This window comes from Malania oleifera, chromosome 5 (genome assembly GCF_029873635.1).
Source record: "Malania oleifera isolate guangnan ecotype guangnan chromosome 5, ASM2987363v1, whole genome shotgun sequence".
NCBI lineage: Eukaryota > Viridiplantae > Streptophyta > Magnoliopsida > Santalales > Ximeniaceae > Malania > Malania oleifera.
In genome coordinates this window covers 81,607,308-81,628,228 of record NC_080421.1, presented here as the reverse complement: position 1 = coordinate 81,628,228, position 20,921 = coordinate 81,607,308, and the positions used below count along the sequence as shown (strand labels likewise).

The window sequence follows — 20,921 nt, the reverse complement described above, 5'->3', positions numbered from 1 at the left end:
AAGTACTTCTAACAAAAGCGTGTGAGTATAAATCAAATTCCTAACACATTAACATATGATTAAACTTGAAGCTCATGAATGTATGAAAACGATACAATCGTTTTATGTATGATATGCTTCAACACACAAACCCTCTTTAATCAAAACTCCTAAGTAAAGATATACTTGAAATACTTTGGAGTATATTAGGGTTCTAGTTCACTTTGTAAAGATACACAAATATGTCTACTGTGAACTTGTTAAAAGCCTTATTTTGAATGTTTTAATCAATATATATCAAAAAGCTTTCTTTCAAAATATTTAATCACAACCCGATCTTTGTAATATGTAAATAGATATATGATATGTAATTCAAAGATTAAAATACTGAGTATAAGGTTTTCCAAACAAAGTATCCCTCAATAAGATAAATATTTATGAATACCAAGGATGTATATATTCAAGTGTTTTAAAATATCTAAATTATGAATCTGTTAACTGAAAACACACTTGAATCAAACCTTTCAATTAATCACACAACCTTAATCAAGTAATGATCTTGTTTAAAATAAGTATGTATATGTATAGTCTCTTTCAAGATCAACCTATTAATCAAAATAGATTTTTCAATAATAAGCTCTATGAATGATATATATGTATATTTATATACTCTTGAATCAAAAACCAATCAACCATGCTAAACAACTTTTTCAAGTAAAGATCTTTTTAAAAAAAAAAAATTATTCTTATATATATATATATATATATATATATATATATATATGCACACTCAAGATCAAACTTTTCTAATGATAATGAAGAACACGTAATGAGATGAGAAGTTCTTAAGAATAATAACTTGAATGATCAAATCTCAATACTAGATTGAAGTACAGTTGAATGAATGAATGCCCTTTGATTTTTGGAATAGATTTGCCCAAAGAAGATGAAAGTAGAATGAAGTGCAGACAATCAGCTCAAGTTCCTCTACAATTTTGCAATAATATGTGTTCTTCTCTTGCTGTGTGTCTTAGTTTCGTTTTAGGATTTAGATATTTAGTATATATAGTGTCTTACTCTTAGGATTAATCTCAGCCATTGGATCAAAGAAATAGCTCGCAGGTTCGTTTAATAAAAATCACAATTTTAAGTTTCCCACAAGTTCAGGCGCCTGAGGTCGAAAGCCCAGGCGACCGATGTACCTTAAGCCTTTGAAAAATCAAGTTGGAATGCAGGGTCAGATGCCTAAAGAGGGAAGTTCAGGCTTCTGAAGTGGGTTTAGGCACCTAAAGTCCCAAGGTCAGGCGACCGAAGAGCCTCGGTCAACTTGCTGTGTTTCCCATTAATTCTTCAAGCTACCGAACTTAATCTTCAGGCTCCTGAAGAAATTCTTTAGGCTACTAAGGGTGAGTTCAGGCTGCTGAAGTCCCCTTTTTCTCAATTTTTTTCTTTTTCTTATTTCAAAATATGCTTTGCTCCTTTTCTTAGGCCTTTTATAAAACATAATTTCCATGATTTCAAAAACATTTCGAAATTCATTAAGGTCCCCTAATGATATACATGAAATGCATGAATCCTAAAGAAATTCTAATTTATGTTAAGCCTCAAATTAAATCATATGAAAATATAGGTATATGAGTTCTAAATACCCATTCCCAAGATGTTCTTGAATTTTGCCCCTTGCATCTTGATTCTTGTACTCTTTGAGTTCCATGGATCTTGCCAAAATATGTTACCTTTACTTTGTGACTTCCATGACTCGTTATCTTTTTGTGCATACTTAATATGGTTCTTGTTCACAAACTCAATGCACAGATCAAATACCAAGTGATTTGTCATTATCAAAACTGGATTGGACTCATAGAGTCAACATCTTATTTTAACTAGAAAAGATCTTTATCCAGTATGGTTTCCAAAAAGTTCACTTCTTTAAGAACCAATCTTTAAGGAAAAAGTGTTGGAATAGTTACCTTTGATTCTTCAGAAACATCAACAACAAAATTTTTACCTAGTTCTTTGAAAGTGGAACGCTCACCACTCTAACTAGCTTCTCTATTCGGTGTACCAATCACCTTATCACTGCGGAGATTTGTTACGCCATTGCAATATCTGACATTTACTCTAGTAGAGGATGGAAGTTCCATGGTTGCAACTTGCACATGAGTATTTAGCTGGGCTTGAGATGGGGCTTCACCTTTCTCTAATGCACTCAATGTTGTGTTTAGCCTAGTCAATCTGGTCTTTATGTCATTGATGGCTTAATAATTCTGAGTGTTGATCATATTTTTGCTTGCCATGATTTGATGAAAGGTAGCACCCATATGAGCAACCGTATCATCCAGTGACTTCTTAAGAGGTTGAAGAGACTGCTGATGTTGAGCCACTGGGTACTGCTAAAATGTTGCCTGAGTAGGTGCAGTTGGCTGACTTGATAGCCCTAAATAATTTCTCCATAAGAAATTAGGGTGATTTCACCATGTTAGACTGTAAGTATTCGAGACTAGTGGATTCTAAGGTCGACCCACCCAGATTACATTTTAAGGTTGCTCTGTACTATTCTGCTCTTCCATCTCCATTGAATCTAATCTTCTAGTGATTGTAGCCAGACATGCCTAAACATTAACGTCATCCTTTAGTTCATATTGCCCTCCACCAGGCATTGCTCTTAATGGTTGAGCTGCAATTGGTCTTCTATCAATCCTAGTAGTCCACTGCTGAGCATTTTCAACTAAATAGTCAAAAAATCTCAGTGCGTCATCAGGCTCCTTGTTGAAGAAATCTCCTAAACACATTGTATGGACAAACTGCTTCGATTCAGGGGTCAATGCAGTGTAGAAATAGTTGGCCAATCGCCACGATTCAAATCCATGATTATGACACATGTTAACCAGCTCTTTAAATCTTTCTTAACTTGCATGAAATGTCTCATCAGCTCGTTGCATGAATTGATTGATCTGTTCCTACAAAGATTGAATTCTTTGTAAAGGAAAAAATTTATGCTGAAATTATTTTTGCATGTCAGACCAGCTAGCAATAGAGTTTGACCTAAGAGAATTAAACCACGTCTTAGTTTTGTCTTTCAATGAAAAAGGAAACAGATGCAATCTAATTGCATAATTAGTAACAACCCTATTCATGAATGTAGTGCATGGAAGCTCAAAATCAGTTAAATGCTTATATGAATTTTCATACTCGATCCCATGAAACAGAGGTATCACAAATATCATGTCATGCTTAATGTTAAAATTCTATGCATTCTCAAGTAATATGGTGCAAGATGGTTGTGTGGTTTGTGTGGGCTGCAGATAATTGTTAAGTGTCCTAGGAACTTGTTCAACCATGTTATCAGCAAGGAAATGATTTTCCAAATCAGTATTAGAACCATGATCAATGCTAGAATCCAATTCGACACTTGAAAAACTACTACTAACACTATGATGTGCGCAACACAATCTATTTTCTTGTCCATAGCCTATGACATCAAACATGAGTGCCACAAAGATGAAATGCTTCAAAACAACTAAAGTAGAACAAAATGCAAGAAAGAAGAAAAACAGGAAACAAAGAGCACTAATGATGCAAACAAGAATTACAAAATCTAAACAAAGAAAACTAAAGAAATAAAAAAAAAACATATAATAGGAAAATTCAAGACTAAGCAAACCGTTCCCCGGCAACGGCGCCAAAAATTTGACTTTACTCTAAAAACACTTTAGAGATTAACTCCCAAGTACAAGAGTGTCGAAAAGTAGTAATTGAGGAAGTCCCTAAGTCATCTCCATAGGGAATGGTATGATTGAATTCCAAATTTAACTACTATCCAAAAATGAAGGAAATTAAATCCTATAACTAGCTAACATGTTATTCACAATGGAATGGAGTTTTCGGACATGGTCCGAAAAATGGTTCTTTTTGTTGCTTTTGTATGAGACGGTAAATTATCTACTCAATGGAATAAATGAAATTAAAACAAAGTTTATTTATAAACCCAAGTAAGATACAAAACTTAGTTAGGTAACAAGTCCAAAATTCACGTGCCGATGTCCGTGTCACAAACACTATTTTTGTCCCTAAATTAGAAGAAATTGAGGACGTGTGTTGAATGAATAGTAATTATCCTTGATTTGTGGAGATAAACCACATTCAACAACATCATCTAATCCACTGTTTCTAACAATAAATGGCCAAAAATGGTGTTTACGCTTTAACAGACAATCTATCAAACACCTTGTGTGCAACCTTGTTACTTAATCAATCCTTAGTCTCGTTGTGTTTTAATACATCCCATGAGTACAAATCAAAATTAAATAACTACACAAAACCAATGCAACCAATATTACTTATTCAAACAAATAAAATAAACAATGAAGAAATTAAACAAACCAAACAACTTAATGTTTAAACATTCAAACCATGAACTAAACATGAAAATTCCATTAATCTAATAAACATTCAACCATGAAACAAACTCAATCCAACAATAATTTAAATAAAACAACTCAATCCAATAACTTAAATGAAACAAACTTAATCCAACAATAAATCAAAATACGATGTTGGAATTGGTGTGATCCAAAGGTGGGGGGGGGGGGTGAATTAAATTTTTAAAACTTTTTGGCTAATTTAAACATTTTGCCGATTCACCACAAATCATATCCCATTCAAATATAGTAGTGTATGTAAAGTGATTAAGCTATGTGTGTAGACATACACATGTAGAGCATATCACTACAAAAAAACCTGTTTTTAGTGACGAAAGTATTAGTGATGGTTTTAAAACCATCACTAATAGTGTGGTATTAGTAATGGTTTTTAAGAACCGTCACTAATAGTGTAAGTATTAGTGACGGTTTTAGTAGTCGTCACTAATACCACACTATTAGTGACGGTTTCAAAACCGTTACTAATACTTTCGTCACTAAAAACAACGCGATAAATATTTTTCGCGTGAAAATTTTTCCGGGAAAATATTAGTGACGATTTTAGGATATTAGTGACGGATTAAATTTGTCACTAAAAGTCACTTATTAGTGACGATTAACTAACCGTCACTACTAATATTTATGAATAAATAAAAAAATTAGTTAAGGGTATTAGTGACAGTTTTGAAACCGTCACTAATAGTTTTTTCATTTAAAAAAATATAAAAAAATAGTTTAGGGTATTAGTGATGGTTCTCCCAAACAGTCACTAATAATGAGATATTAGTGACGGTTTTGAAATCATCACTACTAGTATTTTTATTTAAAAAATATATATAAAAAATTAGTTAAGGGTATTAGTGACGATTTTGAAACTGTCACTACTAGTGTTTTTATTTAAACAAATATTAAAAAAAATTAGTTAAGGGTATTAGTGACGGTTTTGAAACCGTCACTACTAGTGTCTTTTTTTAAAAAATATTAAAAAAAATTAGTTAAGGGTATTAGTGACGGTTTGGGAGAATCGTTACTAATAATGGGGTATTAGAGACGGTTTTGAAATTGCTACTACTAGTTTTTTTATTTAAAAAATATATATAAAAAAATTAGTTTAGGGTAATAGTGACGGTTTTGAAACCGTCACTACTAGTGTTTTTATTTAAAAAATATATAAAAAAATTAGTTTAGGGTATTAGTGACGGTTTGGGAGAACCATCACTAATAATGGGGGTATTAGTGACGGTTTGGGAGAACTGTCACTAATAATGGAGTATTAGTGACGGTTTTGAAACCGTCACTGATGCTTAAAATCTAAAATCCCTTAAACGCGCCACAATCTGCTTAAATTTGCTTCCCCGCTCTCTCCCGCTTTCCATCTCCGTCACTCTCTCTCTCTCTCTCTCTCTCTCTCTCTCTCTCTCTCTCTCTCTCTCTCTTTCTCTCTCTCTCTCTCTCTCTCTCTCTGCATCTGCAGAACTTTTGTTCGATCTTAGACGGCACATAGCTTGCCTCGCAGTCGATTTGATGTTGCCCTCTCCTTCCTTGGCATCCCTCTGCCTTTTGATTGCAACCACCAGCTTATAAGCCAGAGCAGGCCACGCACCAGTCACTGAGAGCACCAGCAGGCCAGTCCAACTCCGAGACATCAGCAGACAGGAGGGCCTTCACCAGCTGTTCCACACAGCCACTGCAACCACCCACTCTGTTCCACACCAGAACACCCGAGGACCACGACAGAAAACCAGCAGCAGCTTCTTCCAGCTACCAGAGCAGAACTCTTTCTCTTCTTTTATCTTATTTTATTCTTGTTTTTATTGAATATTGTTATTGGTTTCTTATTTTGTCCTTCTTTTTATTTTAATTGAACATTGTTACTGCCTTCTTATTTTGTTCTTGTATCTATTTTAATTGAACATTGTTACTACCTTGTTATTTTGTTCTTGTTTTTATTTTAGTTGAATATTGTTATTGCCTTGTTTTGGGATCTATTAAAAGTTTAAGTTCTAAAAATTATTCAAGGTGTTTTATATTTATTGCAGTGATTATCTATTTAGTTTCTCAAGTAGTTTTAGTGACAGCTTTAATATTAATTTAGTATTTCACTATTTGCTTAAGTCCAGTTGAGTTTGGAAAAGGGTTTGTTTCAAAATATGTGTCATGTCCTTGACTCACTCATAAATCTAGTCTTTTTGTTGAAGCTCGTTTTAATTAGGGTCAGACTTCCAATTTTAATTTTCATACACGTGCATATGATTTTCAATTATGTGATCTTTTTCTCTTTTCTTATGGCCTTCTTTCAATGATGATGATTTGAATTTGAATGTAGTAAAAAATGAAATTGAGGAGGAGAGTGGGAGATGGAGTTCATATCAACACGTGGGAAAAGCAGGGTCCGTCATTCCGACGACTTCTTTGGCCGGAACTGAGGTCAGCGTAGAGGAGATTCCAAGTTAGTTTTTTTTTAATGCTCAATAAGTAGATTAAAAATTATATTTTTGATTTTCTTTGTTACCATTTTTAAATTTTGGTCCTTACCTCTTTGAGAACGATGCCAGCTATTAATTGTGTTCCCATTCTAACCTAAGAATGTTTTTGACAAGCCCTTAAAATAGTCCTATATCAATTTGGTAGTTTTGAATATTATCCCTGTATTATCTGGAATCGTTCCTAAACTTTTTAATTTTATTTAGTTACTGGTTCTTATTTTCTCTGTTTCTACAGCTGCCTGCTCAATTCTGCTCTTCAATTTATACTAATATGTGTTGTTATTTGTTGTAGTTGTTATCTTTTGCGAAAAAATTCATTACATGGCATATTTCAGTGAAAAAGTGAAAGGTCCTGGATTCCTAATAAATAATTTTGCGTGTATCTTGCTGCCATATTTGATTGTTGATGTAGATATGTATTTACTGGTTTGAATGATTCTCTCATCAAGATTTGGTTGATGGAGATTGCATTCGCTTGGCTAGTTGTCGAGGAGTTGTTGTTGTTGTTATTATTATTATTATTATTATTATTATTATTATTATTATTATTATTATTATCTTTTGCGTTAAAATCATTACATGGCATTTCTCAGTGTAAAAGGGAAAGGTCTTGGATTCGTAAAAATCATTACATGGCATATCTCACTGTTAAAAAAATTGGATTGGAACTGTGGTTCTTAGTTTAGCTTTTTTGTTGGAGTTGGAAAATTCCTATGTTTTCAAGTCAGTATTTTGACGAATTCTCTTGATGATGGCAAACAAGACTCTACAAGGTTCGTTTAGGAGTTCAAAGGACTTTAACAAGGGGTTTCTCCCTTGTTCCATTATGGTTATGATGGAAGCATTAAAAAAATCGTTAAGGGCGAGCTTTAGAAGGGAATTTGTTTGCAGGTTTTATGGTTGGGGATGGGGTAAGGTAAAGTTGGATTATTTTGTCCGTGCTTTATGTGGGTGATATCTTACTTTTCTTGTTTAGCATTTGAGGTCATTAGTGATTTTTTAGAGGAGTTATATTCTCATTTAATTTGTAAATTTTAGTTTATATGGCATTGAAAAATTCCGATGTCTATGTGCTTTCCAATCCTTCTCATTAAATGAACAAAAAGCAAATTCTGTGTAGTTTATATTTTATACATATCTGTTGATTTAAATTATTTTAAAATTATGTTTATTTTTGAATAAGAAAAATTTTAAATAAATTCTGTGTGGGCTTCATCAATGGCAGTCAATGAAATCAGACAAAATTAAGTGATTGACAGGTGGTTAACATTCTATCGAACTCACAACTGCAGTGGAGGCAAAGGTGGTGCATGAATTTTGTTGTAATTGGGTTTCAATTGAGGGCAGTAAGTTTAGGATGTGTCTGAGATGCATTTGCCAAGGATAATAACTGTTAATGGCAGTGGATTTCAAATAGAAAACAAAAAATAAAAAATAGATTCTTGATGTATATAATATAACATACATACATGCACACACATACACCTATCTCTCTAACTATTGTTAACAAAAGATGGTGAGGTAGTTGGCAATCAGATTCTTATCTGTGCATATTATTCCAAAGCGTGTTTTTTTTTTCATAGATTTTTAGTTTAAATAAAATTTTTCAAATGAAGGATAACCCTGATATGGATAATATTTGTGATCCTGTGGTATTTATCAATTCTACTCTTACATCATTTGCACAAACTACATAGTCATATATGATTTTTCCCCAATTTTTACATTACATGATCCCTTTTTCGATTCAAGTGTTTTTTGAGTATTTATTTATGTGCAACCAAAAATTAATTGTTAATTGCCAAAAAAGGAGATTAAAAGTAATATAGGGTCCAGAAGAATGGATGGAACACTAGAGGAAGTGACATTGTTTCCCATGCAAGTCTGTAGAAATTTGTTTCCCATTTTGCTTGTTTGTTCCTTCCTCCCACTCATTTTAGAGTAGCTAATGGCACTAAGGTTTGATTTTGGGAGAATGCTTGGCCTGGTTACAGTCGTTGGAGTAGATGATGTTTCATCTTCTTAAGATTTCCACTCTTCACAATGCACGTCTCATCTCTTTCTTTTCTTTGGAGAGGAGCTCTCTTTATTGAGATTTTCATTTTATAGTGAATTTCATACCAATAGTGTCTACTCTGTGAAATATGTTGTTTATGGGATAATCCAATATATTTTGATATATGTTGTTTATGGGATGTATGAACACGTTATATTATTTAATGCTTATTATATGAAGTTCTTGTGCACTTGTAAAATTCATTACTAATTGGATTATTGTGAACTGTTTATAATAAACACCTAGGTTTGGAGCATATCTCTATGGAAAATGTCATATTTACAGGAAAAATGCTGTCAAAATTTTTCAGAAAACATATACTAATTTTTTAACTTTCTTAATTTATAGGGTTTGCAACTGTGACAACGTCAGCACGATGTCATGCACTACGGATGCAGCTTTTGACTTTTTTTGTTATCTGAACAGATGAAATGTATTTGAATTTGAATTTGTATAATGTATTTATATTTAAATTTTAATTTGTATAATATATTTTTATTTTAATTTGAATTCGTATAATATATTTGTATTTGTATTTAAATTTGAATTAGAATTTTGAGTAATTTATGAATTTTTTTGCAATTATGGTTTAATGTTATGTATAAGAAAATGTAATTTAATTACAAATTTTTACAAGAATTAATAATTGGGGAAAAAATTATTTTTACTACTAATTGTTCAATTTAAATATTAGTGACGGTTTTAAAACCGTCACTAAATCCATAGTATTAAAACCGTCACTAATAATAGAGCAATAGTGATGGTTTTAAAATCGTCACTAATAATAGAGCATTAGTGACAGTTTTAAAAGTGTCACTAATAATAGAGCATTAGTGACGGTTTTAAAACCGTTACTAATAATAGAGCATTAGTGACGAATTTAAAACCGTCACTAATACTATGGCTTTAGTGACGATTTTGGTCGAACCGGTGTAGAATTTATAGTGACGGACTTAGGTTTTTAGTGACGGTTATAATCCGTCACTAATACTCTATTATTAGTGACGGTTTGAAAAATTCGTCACTAATAAGTATTAGTAACGACAGATATAGTGACTAATTGAAAACCGTCACTAATACTCACAAAACTGTCACTACTGGTTTAAAACCGTCACTAATAATCTTATTTTTTGTAGTGTATCTTATTAAAAATAAATGTGTGCATGCGAATAACTATATCCATGAATGAACAAGCATACACATACTGAATTTAAAGTGCAGTATTTAAATGAGAGAGCGAGAGAGAGAGAGAGAGAGAGAGAGAGAGAGAGATGATTTGTTATCGAGGTTTAGCCAAACTAGCCTACGTCCCCGCCTTAGGCATACCTCCGAAGGATTCCACTAAGTGCTCACTTTAACTGGGCAAAGCAACACCACTTACAATCCTCTCCTTACCGAGCAAGAAATACCCCAGGTCATAATACAGGGCTGACCCCAACCTACACACCTCTCCTTACGGGGTAAGGAATACCCTAGCTCAATTTCCAAGTTGAGCCAAATTGGTCTCCTTTACGGGGCGGAGACTCTCTAGTTCAATTACGAGCTGAACCTAACTAGTCTCCTTTATGGGGCAGAGACTCTCCAATTCAATTGATAGACAGAATCCAACCGGTCTTCCTTATGGGGCAGAGACTCTCCAGTTTAATTAATGGGCTGAACCCAACCGGTACAATAAAAATATTTTTGTGCATTAAAATGCTTCTACAACTAAACAAAGACATACACTAATAAAGCTCCAAAACGTGCATTCTAATATGATATGAAAATGAGCTTAGAAAAGTAAGGGTGAATTTTTCAAAATTATTTTTGCAACCTTTATATATGATATATATGATAAAAACTTCAAAGGTTTAAACCCTATAAAAAAATTCTTCAAAAATATTTATCAAGAAAATAATCGGGAGAAACCAAGATTTACTCTCAAAATTGATTTTAAAACAATAAAGGCATTAATGAGAGTAAATGCTTTTGATGATATAAATGCCCTAAAAAATTTGCACTCTTTCAAAAATGATGTTACAAGAAAATGGATAAGTGAAAGAGAGATGGAGAGAGTGTTTAAAAATTTTCCTTAAAGAAATTTTTGCAATAAAAATAGTTTGGGGGAACGTTGATTAACAAAATATTTTGAAAGAATTTTAACATTAATCAAAGTTACTAATTTGAGTTATGGACGGGGTATTTATAGAATTTCTGAAATTTTGACAATTGAGGGACATAGAGGGAATTTTGAAATTTATTTAATTAAAAATTAATTATGTTTAATCCCTTAAAAAATTCGGAATCTAAGAGGTTTGGTCGACTGGTGCTAGGGACAGTTGGTTGAGCACTCACAAAGAATTTGAAAATTAACATGGGTTCAGTTGACTGAGGAAGTTGACCAATTGGTTGAGTTAGGGCGATTTTTGAACCTTTGTAGGTTTGGTCGACTGTGGGTAAGAGTCTATTAGCCGAGCTAACATGTTCAATTGGCTGACCCATTTTAAAACGTGAAGGCTGGTTGCCCGAGGAAGGTGGAAAAGTCAATTTTCATTGGTTAGTCGACCGTGGAAGCTACGTTCACTTTAGGGTTCGTTGGCCGAGGCATGGTCAACTTATTTGACTTTTGTTTGTAAGTGTGGTCAGTCCACTAAGAAGTACAAAGCATTAACTGGTCGGTCGACGGATATTTTTTAATTTAGCTTAAAAGTCCAACATTGGTCGACCGAAGTCTTTGCAAAAATAATTTTAGCCCTGGTTATGACCGTATAGATATTTCAAAATCTTATTTGATTTTAAATTTTATGAAAAGGATTTTTAATTAAACTTAGGTGCCCTAAGGTCAGTCTATGGCTTTTGATTCCCTACAGTCGGTCTATGGTGCTGTCTGAGCATTCAAATCATATCACGCAAGATATATGCATTATTACAGAGTAGATATGAGAACTAAAATGCATATACAAATTAAATCAAATTTCTTCTTTTCTTTTACTCTTCAAGTCTTCATGGAACATGCCAAGATGATGTGAACTTTAAACGCTTCATGGCTGCCATGTTTCCTTAATATTATGTGCGATCTAAAATATGTTCCTGTTCACGCATTTAAAAACACACATAAGATACGAGTGCTTTATTAGCATCAAAACAGGTATCAAACTCAAAAATTCAACATACGATATTGAAATAAACATGAAATTAAAGCAAACGAAGAACAAAGGATGGAAGAATTAAAAGAGAGGAAAGAAAAGATAATAGTGGTGGTCGAATGGAGGGATTCCTTTTTAGGTTTGGTTGCCCTAACAACTTCAATCCGCAGGTTGTGCAAACCTCCAACAATTGCCTTCAAAGTAAGCCAAAAAATGAAGAACAAAAGAACAAGAACTAGTATAAAGGAGGGGGAAGGAGGAGAGAGGAGTAGAAAAGAGGATTCTAATCCTTGTGAGTACAAAAATATGCTCCAAAACTCCCAGCTTGCTCTACCCTCTTGCTTACAGCCTCCAACCTCCCTTAAACTTACGCACACATCTGAAAAGGATCTAGCCTATTTGTGAGGTGTCGGGTCCTTCACCTTAACATCTTAGCTGACATTAGCATTTCATTTCATGTGCATTTTTATTTGTCTTATTTTTTCTTTTGTTCATTCTTCAATTTCTATAGTTTCTTGGTCAATTAGGACTATTATTACACTTTTTTTTCTTCATACCACCAATAGGAATTAAGCTCGAACAATAGTTCATAAAATAAGTCTATCTCTAGGGGTGGTTCAGCCTTCACATCATGAGTAGGTAACAAGACCTAGGTTTCTATCTTCCCACTAGATGTCACCTCTAGGCTAGTAAGTCAAAAAACAGAGACTAGTGTACAAATAATCGTCTAGAAGAAAAGAGACTAAGTTTCGTGAACTCAGATTTGATGTTAACTGAGTTTTGTGAACTTAGATTTGATGTTAACACTCAAAAGGATGATAAATAGCTCAAAGATATCTTACAAGGTGTCATAGTCGCCACGGGTGTTCTCTCAGTACTCACAAGGAACCCTAAGTGCAATGAATCATGTGAGTGTGTCTATTTAGCCTCATGAGATGTCGTGTAAATATAAGAATTTATATAGCCAGATTAACACGAGTGTATTACCAATCAATTCTTCATGGAGTTACAAAATCATATAAAGAGTAGCAGGTGGATGGCCAAGCTGGAGGAGTAGCAGGAGGAGGAGGAGTAGCCAGCAGCAGCCGTGAGTGGAGGTGGTTTGGAACAAAGCAACAGCAGAGTCCTCGCTAAGCAGCAGCAAAGATTCTCATTGTGGCTGAAAGAAAAATAGTAGCAGCTGATCCTCTGGCAAGTAGCAGCTAATCCTCTGGCAAGCAGCAGCAATAGTGGCTGGGAAGGATGAAGAAGAAGAAGAAGAGGCAGTAGGGGGGTTCGAGGTAGCAGCAGCATAGAGAGGACCTCTCGGGTTTGTGGGCTTACATCAGTAAGGGGTGTAAGGGGAGTAAGGGGGAAAGAGAAGAAGGATGAAGGAGAAGGAAGAGAAAGGAGAGGGGTAGCTGGGAGCAAGAGAGAGTCGAGAGAGTTAGAGAGAAAGGGAGAAAAAGAGAAGAGAATGAGGGTTGGAGAGAAAGGAAAAGAAGAAGGGTAAAGGGAGAGAAAGTGGAGCTAGGGTGCAGGTTGGGAAGAGAAGGAATATAAAGGGGAGGGGTAGAGAGCCCTATGCCCAGCCAAGGAGGATCCGACCCAGCTGCATGGCCGGGTCACATTAGGGTGAGTTGTAATATTTTTTTTCTTTTTTCTATTTCTCATTTTTGTTTTCAGTGAACAAGCTCGAGTTTGATTGTCTTAGAGCCCTTATCTCTCGAAACTTAAAACAAGGAAGTTGTATATAATTTTCTTGGCTTTCTACATAATTTTGAATCATCTTGATCAGAGCTCTAATGAGAAAATTATGCCTGAATTACGAACTGGTGCCAGGTTTAGCTTCTCATAATTTTCCTGTGATAAAAAAATGCTAAAAATTCATAAATTACTCAATAAAATCCAAATATTACAAATAGGACACCGTGTTAAAATATTGAGAACAATTAGGTATTTAATTAAAAATATAAGCCCCAATGTATGAATTAAATCACCTAATTACGCAGTTTAAGCGCGTAATCAATGATATGAACTATGATGCACTAATAATTGATTGATGTATAAATCTTGAAAAATGAACTTACATGGAATCTGAAATTGAATCTAGAACTATTTGATCATATGAAAGATTTTTTTTTTTTTTCAAAACATTGTTATAAGTGTGCTTATTGTAAAGGGGAGCCTTATCAAGGTTCACTCACCTTTACTCCTTATTTTTCATCATGAAAAAGGGGGAGATTATTGGCCTAACGAGGCTTATGAATCTTATTTTGATGATAACAAATCAAATGAATTTAACATGTTTCAGTTAAAGTAATGATGTTTTAGGAATCAAGCATTAGAGTTCAAGATCAAGTGATCACAAGTGTTATGAAAGCCTACATTCCAAAGGCAAGTGATCAAAAGAAAGTTCAACGATCAAAGAAAGAAAAATCTTAAGAAAGAAGACTCAAAGAAAGACATACATGAAGACTTTGTGTTTAGAAATTTTTTTTAAGTCTTAAGAAAGTCTTATGTAAGTAGTTCAATTAAAGAAAATATGGATGCTTTGAAGCTCATTAGGATTAATTATTGACTTAGAGACCAAATTTGATTTCTTGGACTCCCAATCTTTGTAAAAACTTGGGAAACACTCCAAATAACTCAGGGAACACGAAGTAGAAGCTTTTTAACTCTATAAATACATGAAAAACCAAATGATTTCATACACCAAGAATTACAATAAGCAAATCAAAGCTATATTGCTCTCACACTTCAAAAGCTCTTTTGCTCACACATTCTTACTGAAGCATTACTGAGTTTCTGCTGATACAACCATACGGTTCTTGTGCTCTTACTAAGATTTTTCAATCCCCTCGAAAAGGTTTAAATTATATTATAATATTATATACTCATAATATAATATATATATATATATATATATATATATATATATATATATATATATACAATATAGATACTACACCTTCCCTGGTTTGTGCACGGTCATTCGAAAAGGTATGGACTTGAAAAGAATGAAATTTAGAGAATCTTTTCAACCAATAGTCACTATCAATGATAACTCTTCCATTCTTTTCATCCACTATATGTTAAAAATAATCCCAGTCCATGACTAGACATATAGTTCTTTCCTTCAGATTTGAAAGATCAAGGTTGCTTCTATTAGGAAAAGTGATAAAAGATTTTTAGGACCTGATTCATCGAAGAAGCTAAAAATGAGTAATGCTTCTGTGAAGTCTTTGCACAATACTACAACGTATGTCTCAAAGAAACTAGAAAAATCTATCTTCCGTAGATCATGCTGCATGAAAGTGGGACTTTCTTGGGGGAAAAGTATGTCTCAAAGAAACTAGAAAAATCTATCTTCCGTAGATCATGCTGCATGAAAGTGGGACTTTCTTGGGGGAAAAGCTATATAATATGATGTGTAACGGCTCTAGTCCCATTAACCCTAGGATCAACATGCTCTTCGAGCTCATTATCTCATATGCTTCAACCCATCCAGATTTTTATTTGGTTTAAATTGATAATTGCACGATGTTAGAGCTTTACCTCCCTTACTACTGACCGAGTGTGTATTTGCTTCCCTTGCTTACTAGCATGTTTGATCTTAGGGTGCTGCTTTGAAAAGTAGAATGATTTTAGGGGATGACACCTGGTTAGATAGATTTTTGAATCTGTTTGGATACCTGACTACATTCTAGTTTGAATCACGTAGCGCTTGTCTCTTAAATTGCTCATTCAAAATGTACATGATTTTAGGTAGCATTGGTTTTGTTTTTTTTTTTTTCATCTTGACCACTACGTAGGTGACCTATAATAGTACTGATGGGGCCGACATGTTTGTTTGGCACGACGAGCTAAGGTAATTCCTTAGCCATCTTTGTTTCTGTGGGAAGGCCTTACCTTTAAACTATTTGTTTTAATTATTAGTGACGGTTCAAAAAACTGTTACTAATATGATCTGTCACTGTTCATTTGTTTTTATTTTATTTATTTTTTCGTCCAACATTATATATGTTAAGAACACTCTCAGTCCATATATGGCCAGACATATAGATTGATCTTTCCCTTTAGATAGATTTGAAAGAGCTAGCTAGGTTGTTTCTATTAGGAAAAGTGAGAAAAGATCGACCTTCCGGACTTGATTAATTGAAGCAGTTAAAAATGAGTAATGCGTCCGTGAAATCTTTGCACAATACTACAAAATTTGTCTAAAAAAAGTTGCAAAAATCTTTTGCAGATGATGAAAGTGGAACTTCCCTGGGGGAAAAGCTATATAATATTTTGTGTAACGGCTCTGGTCCCATTAAACAAGAAAGACTATTAGTGACGGTTTAAAAAATTCGCTAATAATAGACTATTAGTGACGGTTTATAAAAATCGTCACTAATAGAAGACTACTAGTGACAGTTTCAATAAACCATCACTAATAATGTGTAATAGTGACGGTTTTCTAACCGTCACTAATAAGTGCCTTTTAGTGACACTTTAATCTCATGACTAATACTCCAAAATACGTCGCTAATATTTTACCGGGTTAGTTTCCGCACGGAGAATGGTTTTTTGCGATGGTTCGGCGGGAAACTTTGGGTTTTAGTGACGAATGTATTAGTGACGATTTTACAAACCGTCACTAATACTTACACTAGTAGCAACAACTTTTAAAAACCGTCACTAAAAAACCACTTTTAGTGAAGAAATTTAAATCGTCACTAATAGTTTCATCACTAATAATTTCGTCACTAAAAACTAATTTTTTTTGTGGTGTGTGTAAGTTAAACATTTTAAATGAAAGGTTTTTCATGAAAGATTGGAGTTCCTAAGGTCAATCTAAGGTTAGGTAAAATTTCAATTCAAATCAAATCAAAAGATCATGCATGCACAATTGAAACCTAATTGTAATACAACTGAAAATATAAGTCTTTAAGCTTTACTCTTCTAATATTCATGGATGTGCCAATTGATGTGAGTGTGTAAGTATTTTGTGGCTTCCATTTTGCATCAGTCATTTGTGCTTATTGAAACATAAACATGTTCAAATACTTAACGCACAAATGAAATGCTGTGATTTGCCATTATCAAAACGGGATATGACTCAAAAAGTCAATAGGTTTTTTGTTTGATTGGGAAAATTCCCTAAACTTGTTAAATGGAGTTTAACTATCTCATCACAATGTCTCCATCAAAATTTCACATCTCTTTTTTACGGATGGGATACTTATTCTTTGTAATATCTCTACTTCAAAAGTTAAAGGGTTGAGAATGATCCTTACTTGTTTAGAGGCAGTGGTTAATTTGAGAAATAATTTTAACAATAGCAACTTGTATCCTATGGAGGTTGTCACTAATTTGAAAGAGTTTTCTATGTTTGATTGCATGGTTGTTTATTTTCTGCATACGTGTGCTTTTGTGTGTGTGTGTGTATGTGTATGTGCGCGCGCGCGCGTGCATCTTCTTTATGAGAATGAAGCTAATAAATTGGGGTAATATAATCCTTAACCATCTCCTGAGGGGCTAATTTTCTACTAGAATTACTTTAAGCTCACTCAAGGGTGATTCTATTAGACTTTCTAAATTAGGTGCACACACATTTCACTTGATCTTGCATGTGTGGATTGTTTCTATGTATGTTTAGTCTATTTCACATGCATTTTTCATGTTTTGTGTTGTGTTTCTCTTTACTTCCTTGGTATGCTTCTTGTGGATTCTAGTATATATATCTTGTCCCTTTATTAGCTTGCCGATGATGTTGTGTGCATTTATATTTGAGTTGAGTAGGCATGTTATCATATTGCTCTTGTTACACTTTTCAGTGTTTATTTGGGAGAGGGATAAATTGAATAAAATGGGAAGAATTTGAGTTTTCGTTAGTTAAATCTAAAGCAAAACTTAGGCTAATCAGGTATCGTCCGCTGAACAACTACAAAGGGGTTGCTAATACCTTCGTTTCACATAACTGTACTCCTAAACTTCATCCGGGGGCACATACCTCTAGCTAATGAATTCTTTGTACTTTGGTGTAGCTTAGACACCAATAAATTGATAGGAACTTATATGTATTCTAACATCACCCAAAGTAAAAATAAGTTAGCAGTGACTAATTAGTTGGACAATGTAGTGGCCAATTTCTCACCATATATATTACTCCCCTCATTTGATTTTGAGTTCGCGACCCCGTCGATATGATTTTAAGATTCCCTTACTTTGGGGAGTTATACCCAAGGAACATGGCAACAATGAAAAATAAAATTAATTAAAAAATATTTTTCTGATTCAAGCATACCTTGATTGTTGTTTTACGGAATTAAGAATATGCAAAATTTGAGAGCATATGAAATTAATTATATATATATATATATATATATATATAAATAATATTTATTGAAAAAAAAAAAAAAAAAACTGCCCATGTGATTAGCAAGTACAAAATATTCTTCAAACAAGAGCGAAAGTCATCCATGATCCCTGGAAGGATTTATGCTAAATAGCCTCAGCTGGACAAATGTGGAAATCTTGGAGGAGCTTAATAAGTAAGGAGGAAGAAGGGTGGGGGGGGGGGGGGGGGGGTGGTGTGGAAGCTGGAGGGACTCTTTCACATGGCGAACAGAGGCAGTGGAATGCTTCTTTTTTTGGGGGGGTGAGAAAGCAACAAGGCTGGAGGGACTCTTTCACTTGGCGAACAGTGGCAGTGGAATGCTTCTTTTTAAAGTCATTCGGTTACCTATCTTCCCAAACGAGACAAGCACCTTCTTCTTCTTTTTTATCTTTAAAAAAGAACAAGGAGTGTTCCACGTTTTAAGAAAGCTAGCGCAAAATAGTCGATATTTTTTTTTATCGTTTACTGTTTTGAAATGTTTCGAATGTTACAGTATGTATTTTAGTCTTTAGCTATAGCTGTTATCAAATGCTGAATTATATTTTCTTGAAGTGTTAAAATAGTCTAAATTATATATATACAGTATGCACATTATGTGCTGCATGGAGATAATTTCTGGGTCTACCAGCCGATCCCCCAAATGGAATCCTAAAAAGTGTGAAAGGGGAAGTATAATATTACACTGCAATAATTAATATTCGCGGGCGAAAATCTTGAAGCCTGTAGCTGCTTCCACACGCATCAATTGGTCTATAAATTGCATGCCTTGACTGATACACACCACATCCTGCTAGCTGCTCGCCAGCCAGCCAAACAGAGAAATAATTAGTTAAGATCTGGAAGTGGAGAAAGAGGTCAGGAAATTGAGCTTGGCTTCCCCACCATGGAGCACCCACGCCCGACGATCCCTAGGAAATACTTGTTCAAATGCGCCATGGGTGGGCAATGGCTAGAGGTGGTGGCCTTATACAGTGCGGATGACGCGGAGGAGATTCAATCGGGCAAGATCACCCGTGCCGGCGACACCGCCTTGCACCTAGCGGTGGCCGACGGTCAGGAAGAAATCGTGGATCAACTGGTGAGCCGCCTAAAGGACCCTCCGAAGGCCTTAAGCGTGCAGAACAACCAAGGGAACACCCCTCTCCACTTGGCCGCCTCCATGGGAAGCGTTCCCATGTGTTTCTACATCGCCGACCAGCGCGCAGGAGATCTGGTGGCTAAACGGAACAACGACGGCGAAACCCCATACTTCCTAGCAGCCCTCAACGGTAAGAAAGATGCGTTCCTCTGCCTCCATTTCTTATTAGGCGAGACAGATGAGGATCGAATGAACAATGGCCTTAAGTATGCCAGAAGGAGCGACGGCGATACCATTCTCCACTGCGCCATCGCCGGAGAACACTTTGGTGAGAGCCCCCTCATCCATCACCTTTGTTTCATTCATTAAGCACGGACATGCATGCATGCATGCATTTATGGCATTTAATTACGACATTTTATTCTCAGGTAAATATTTTATTTTCATTAGATATGGAAATTAGATTTGAACTTGGGTGTTGGAGAAAGATATTCGTCCTGTGCGGAGCATGAATTTAGGATTGTAGATTTGAATTTTAAACTATTCCAACAAATTTTGATATAATTTTGTATTATATTTATCCCTACCTAATATAAATCCACGCCTAAAATCTCTCAAAACATAAGATGAATGATTATATTTCCTATATAGGATAAAATCCAGCCATACCTGGGAGTTTTAAAAATTAAGACAAAATAAATATAATTTTATTGACAAGATAAGCTTTCTGTTAGTTGACCATTAGTCAATCATAACGAAAAATTTAATGTTGTATTTAACAAAATGACAATTTTACCCTTTCATTGGATTTTGATAAGATAAATTATGAAAATGATATTAATTTAATAAATTAAGTTAAAAATATTGATTAATTAATTATAATATATTTTGAAAATTAAACTTATAGTTGAATTGAACAACTAGACACTAAGTCGAGTCAATAAGTGGGCACAAGCATTGAGGACATAATTAAATTATTATATTAAAATTTTTAAAATTATGAAAATAAATGAATAATACAAATAATTCAGAAACAAATATTAAAGTAATTTTATCATTCCAAAATATTTGTTATATATATTTCATGAAAATTAATGACTAAATATATCTTTAACAAATAAAATATGGGTTTAAAAAATTGATTTGGATCAAATAGTTGGTTGAAGTATGGCTTATTTTTTTGGGTTTGGTTATTTACCACATTTAATAACATAAATAAAATAAAAAATATTGAAAATTAAACTTGAACAAGAGGATGACCGGCAGTCCACCTTTGTTGAATTTGGACAGGAGTCGGCCACCAACCTCACCAACCAGGCCGCCATTATTGATTATACAGTTCTAACAATTGCTATAAATAGATGTGTGTGTGTGTGTGTATGTGTGCGTGTAACCTAATATGTGGTGTAGAG

At 34.1% G+C, this 20,921-nt stretch overlaps 1 protein-coding gene across 2 annotated transcripts in view; it reads left to right on the top strand.

Moving 5' to 3' along the window:
* The first annotated feature begins 19,212 nt into the window (after window positions 1-19,212).
* The window catches only part of LOC131155503 (uncharacterized), a 30,330-nt gene continuing 28,621 nt past the window's right edge, over window positions 19,213-20,921 (top strand). The window contains exon 1 of one of the 2 annotated variants that reach the window (XM_058108698.1): window positions 19,213-19,837. In XM_058108698.1, the coding sequence (XP_057964681.1) occupies window positions 19,315-19,837 (523 nt within the window). In that variant the 5' untranslated portion in view covers window positions 19,213-19,314. The remainder of the gene's footprint in view (window positions 19,838-20,921) is intronic. The other variant, XM_058108699.1, reaches the window with a different exon arrangement.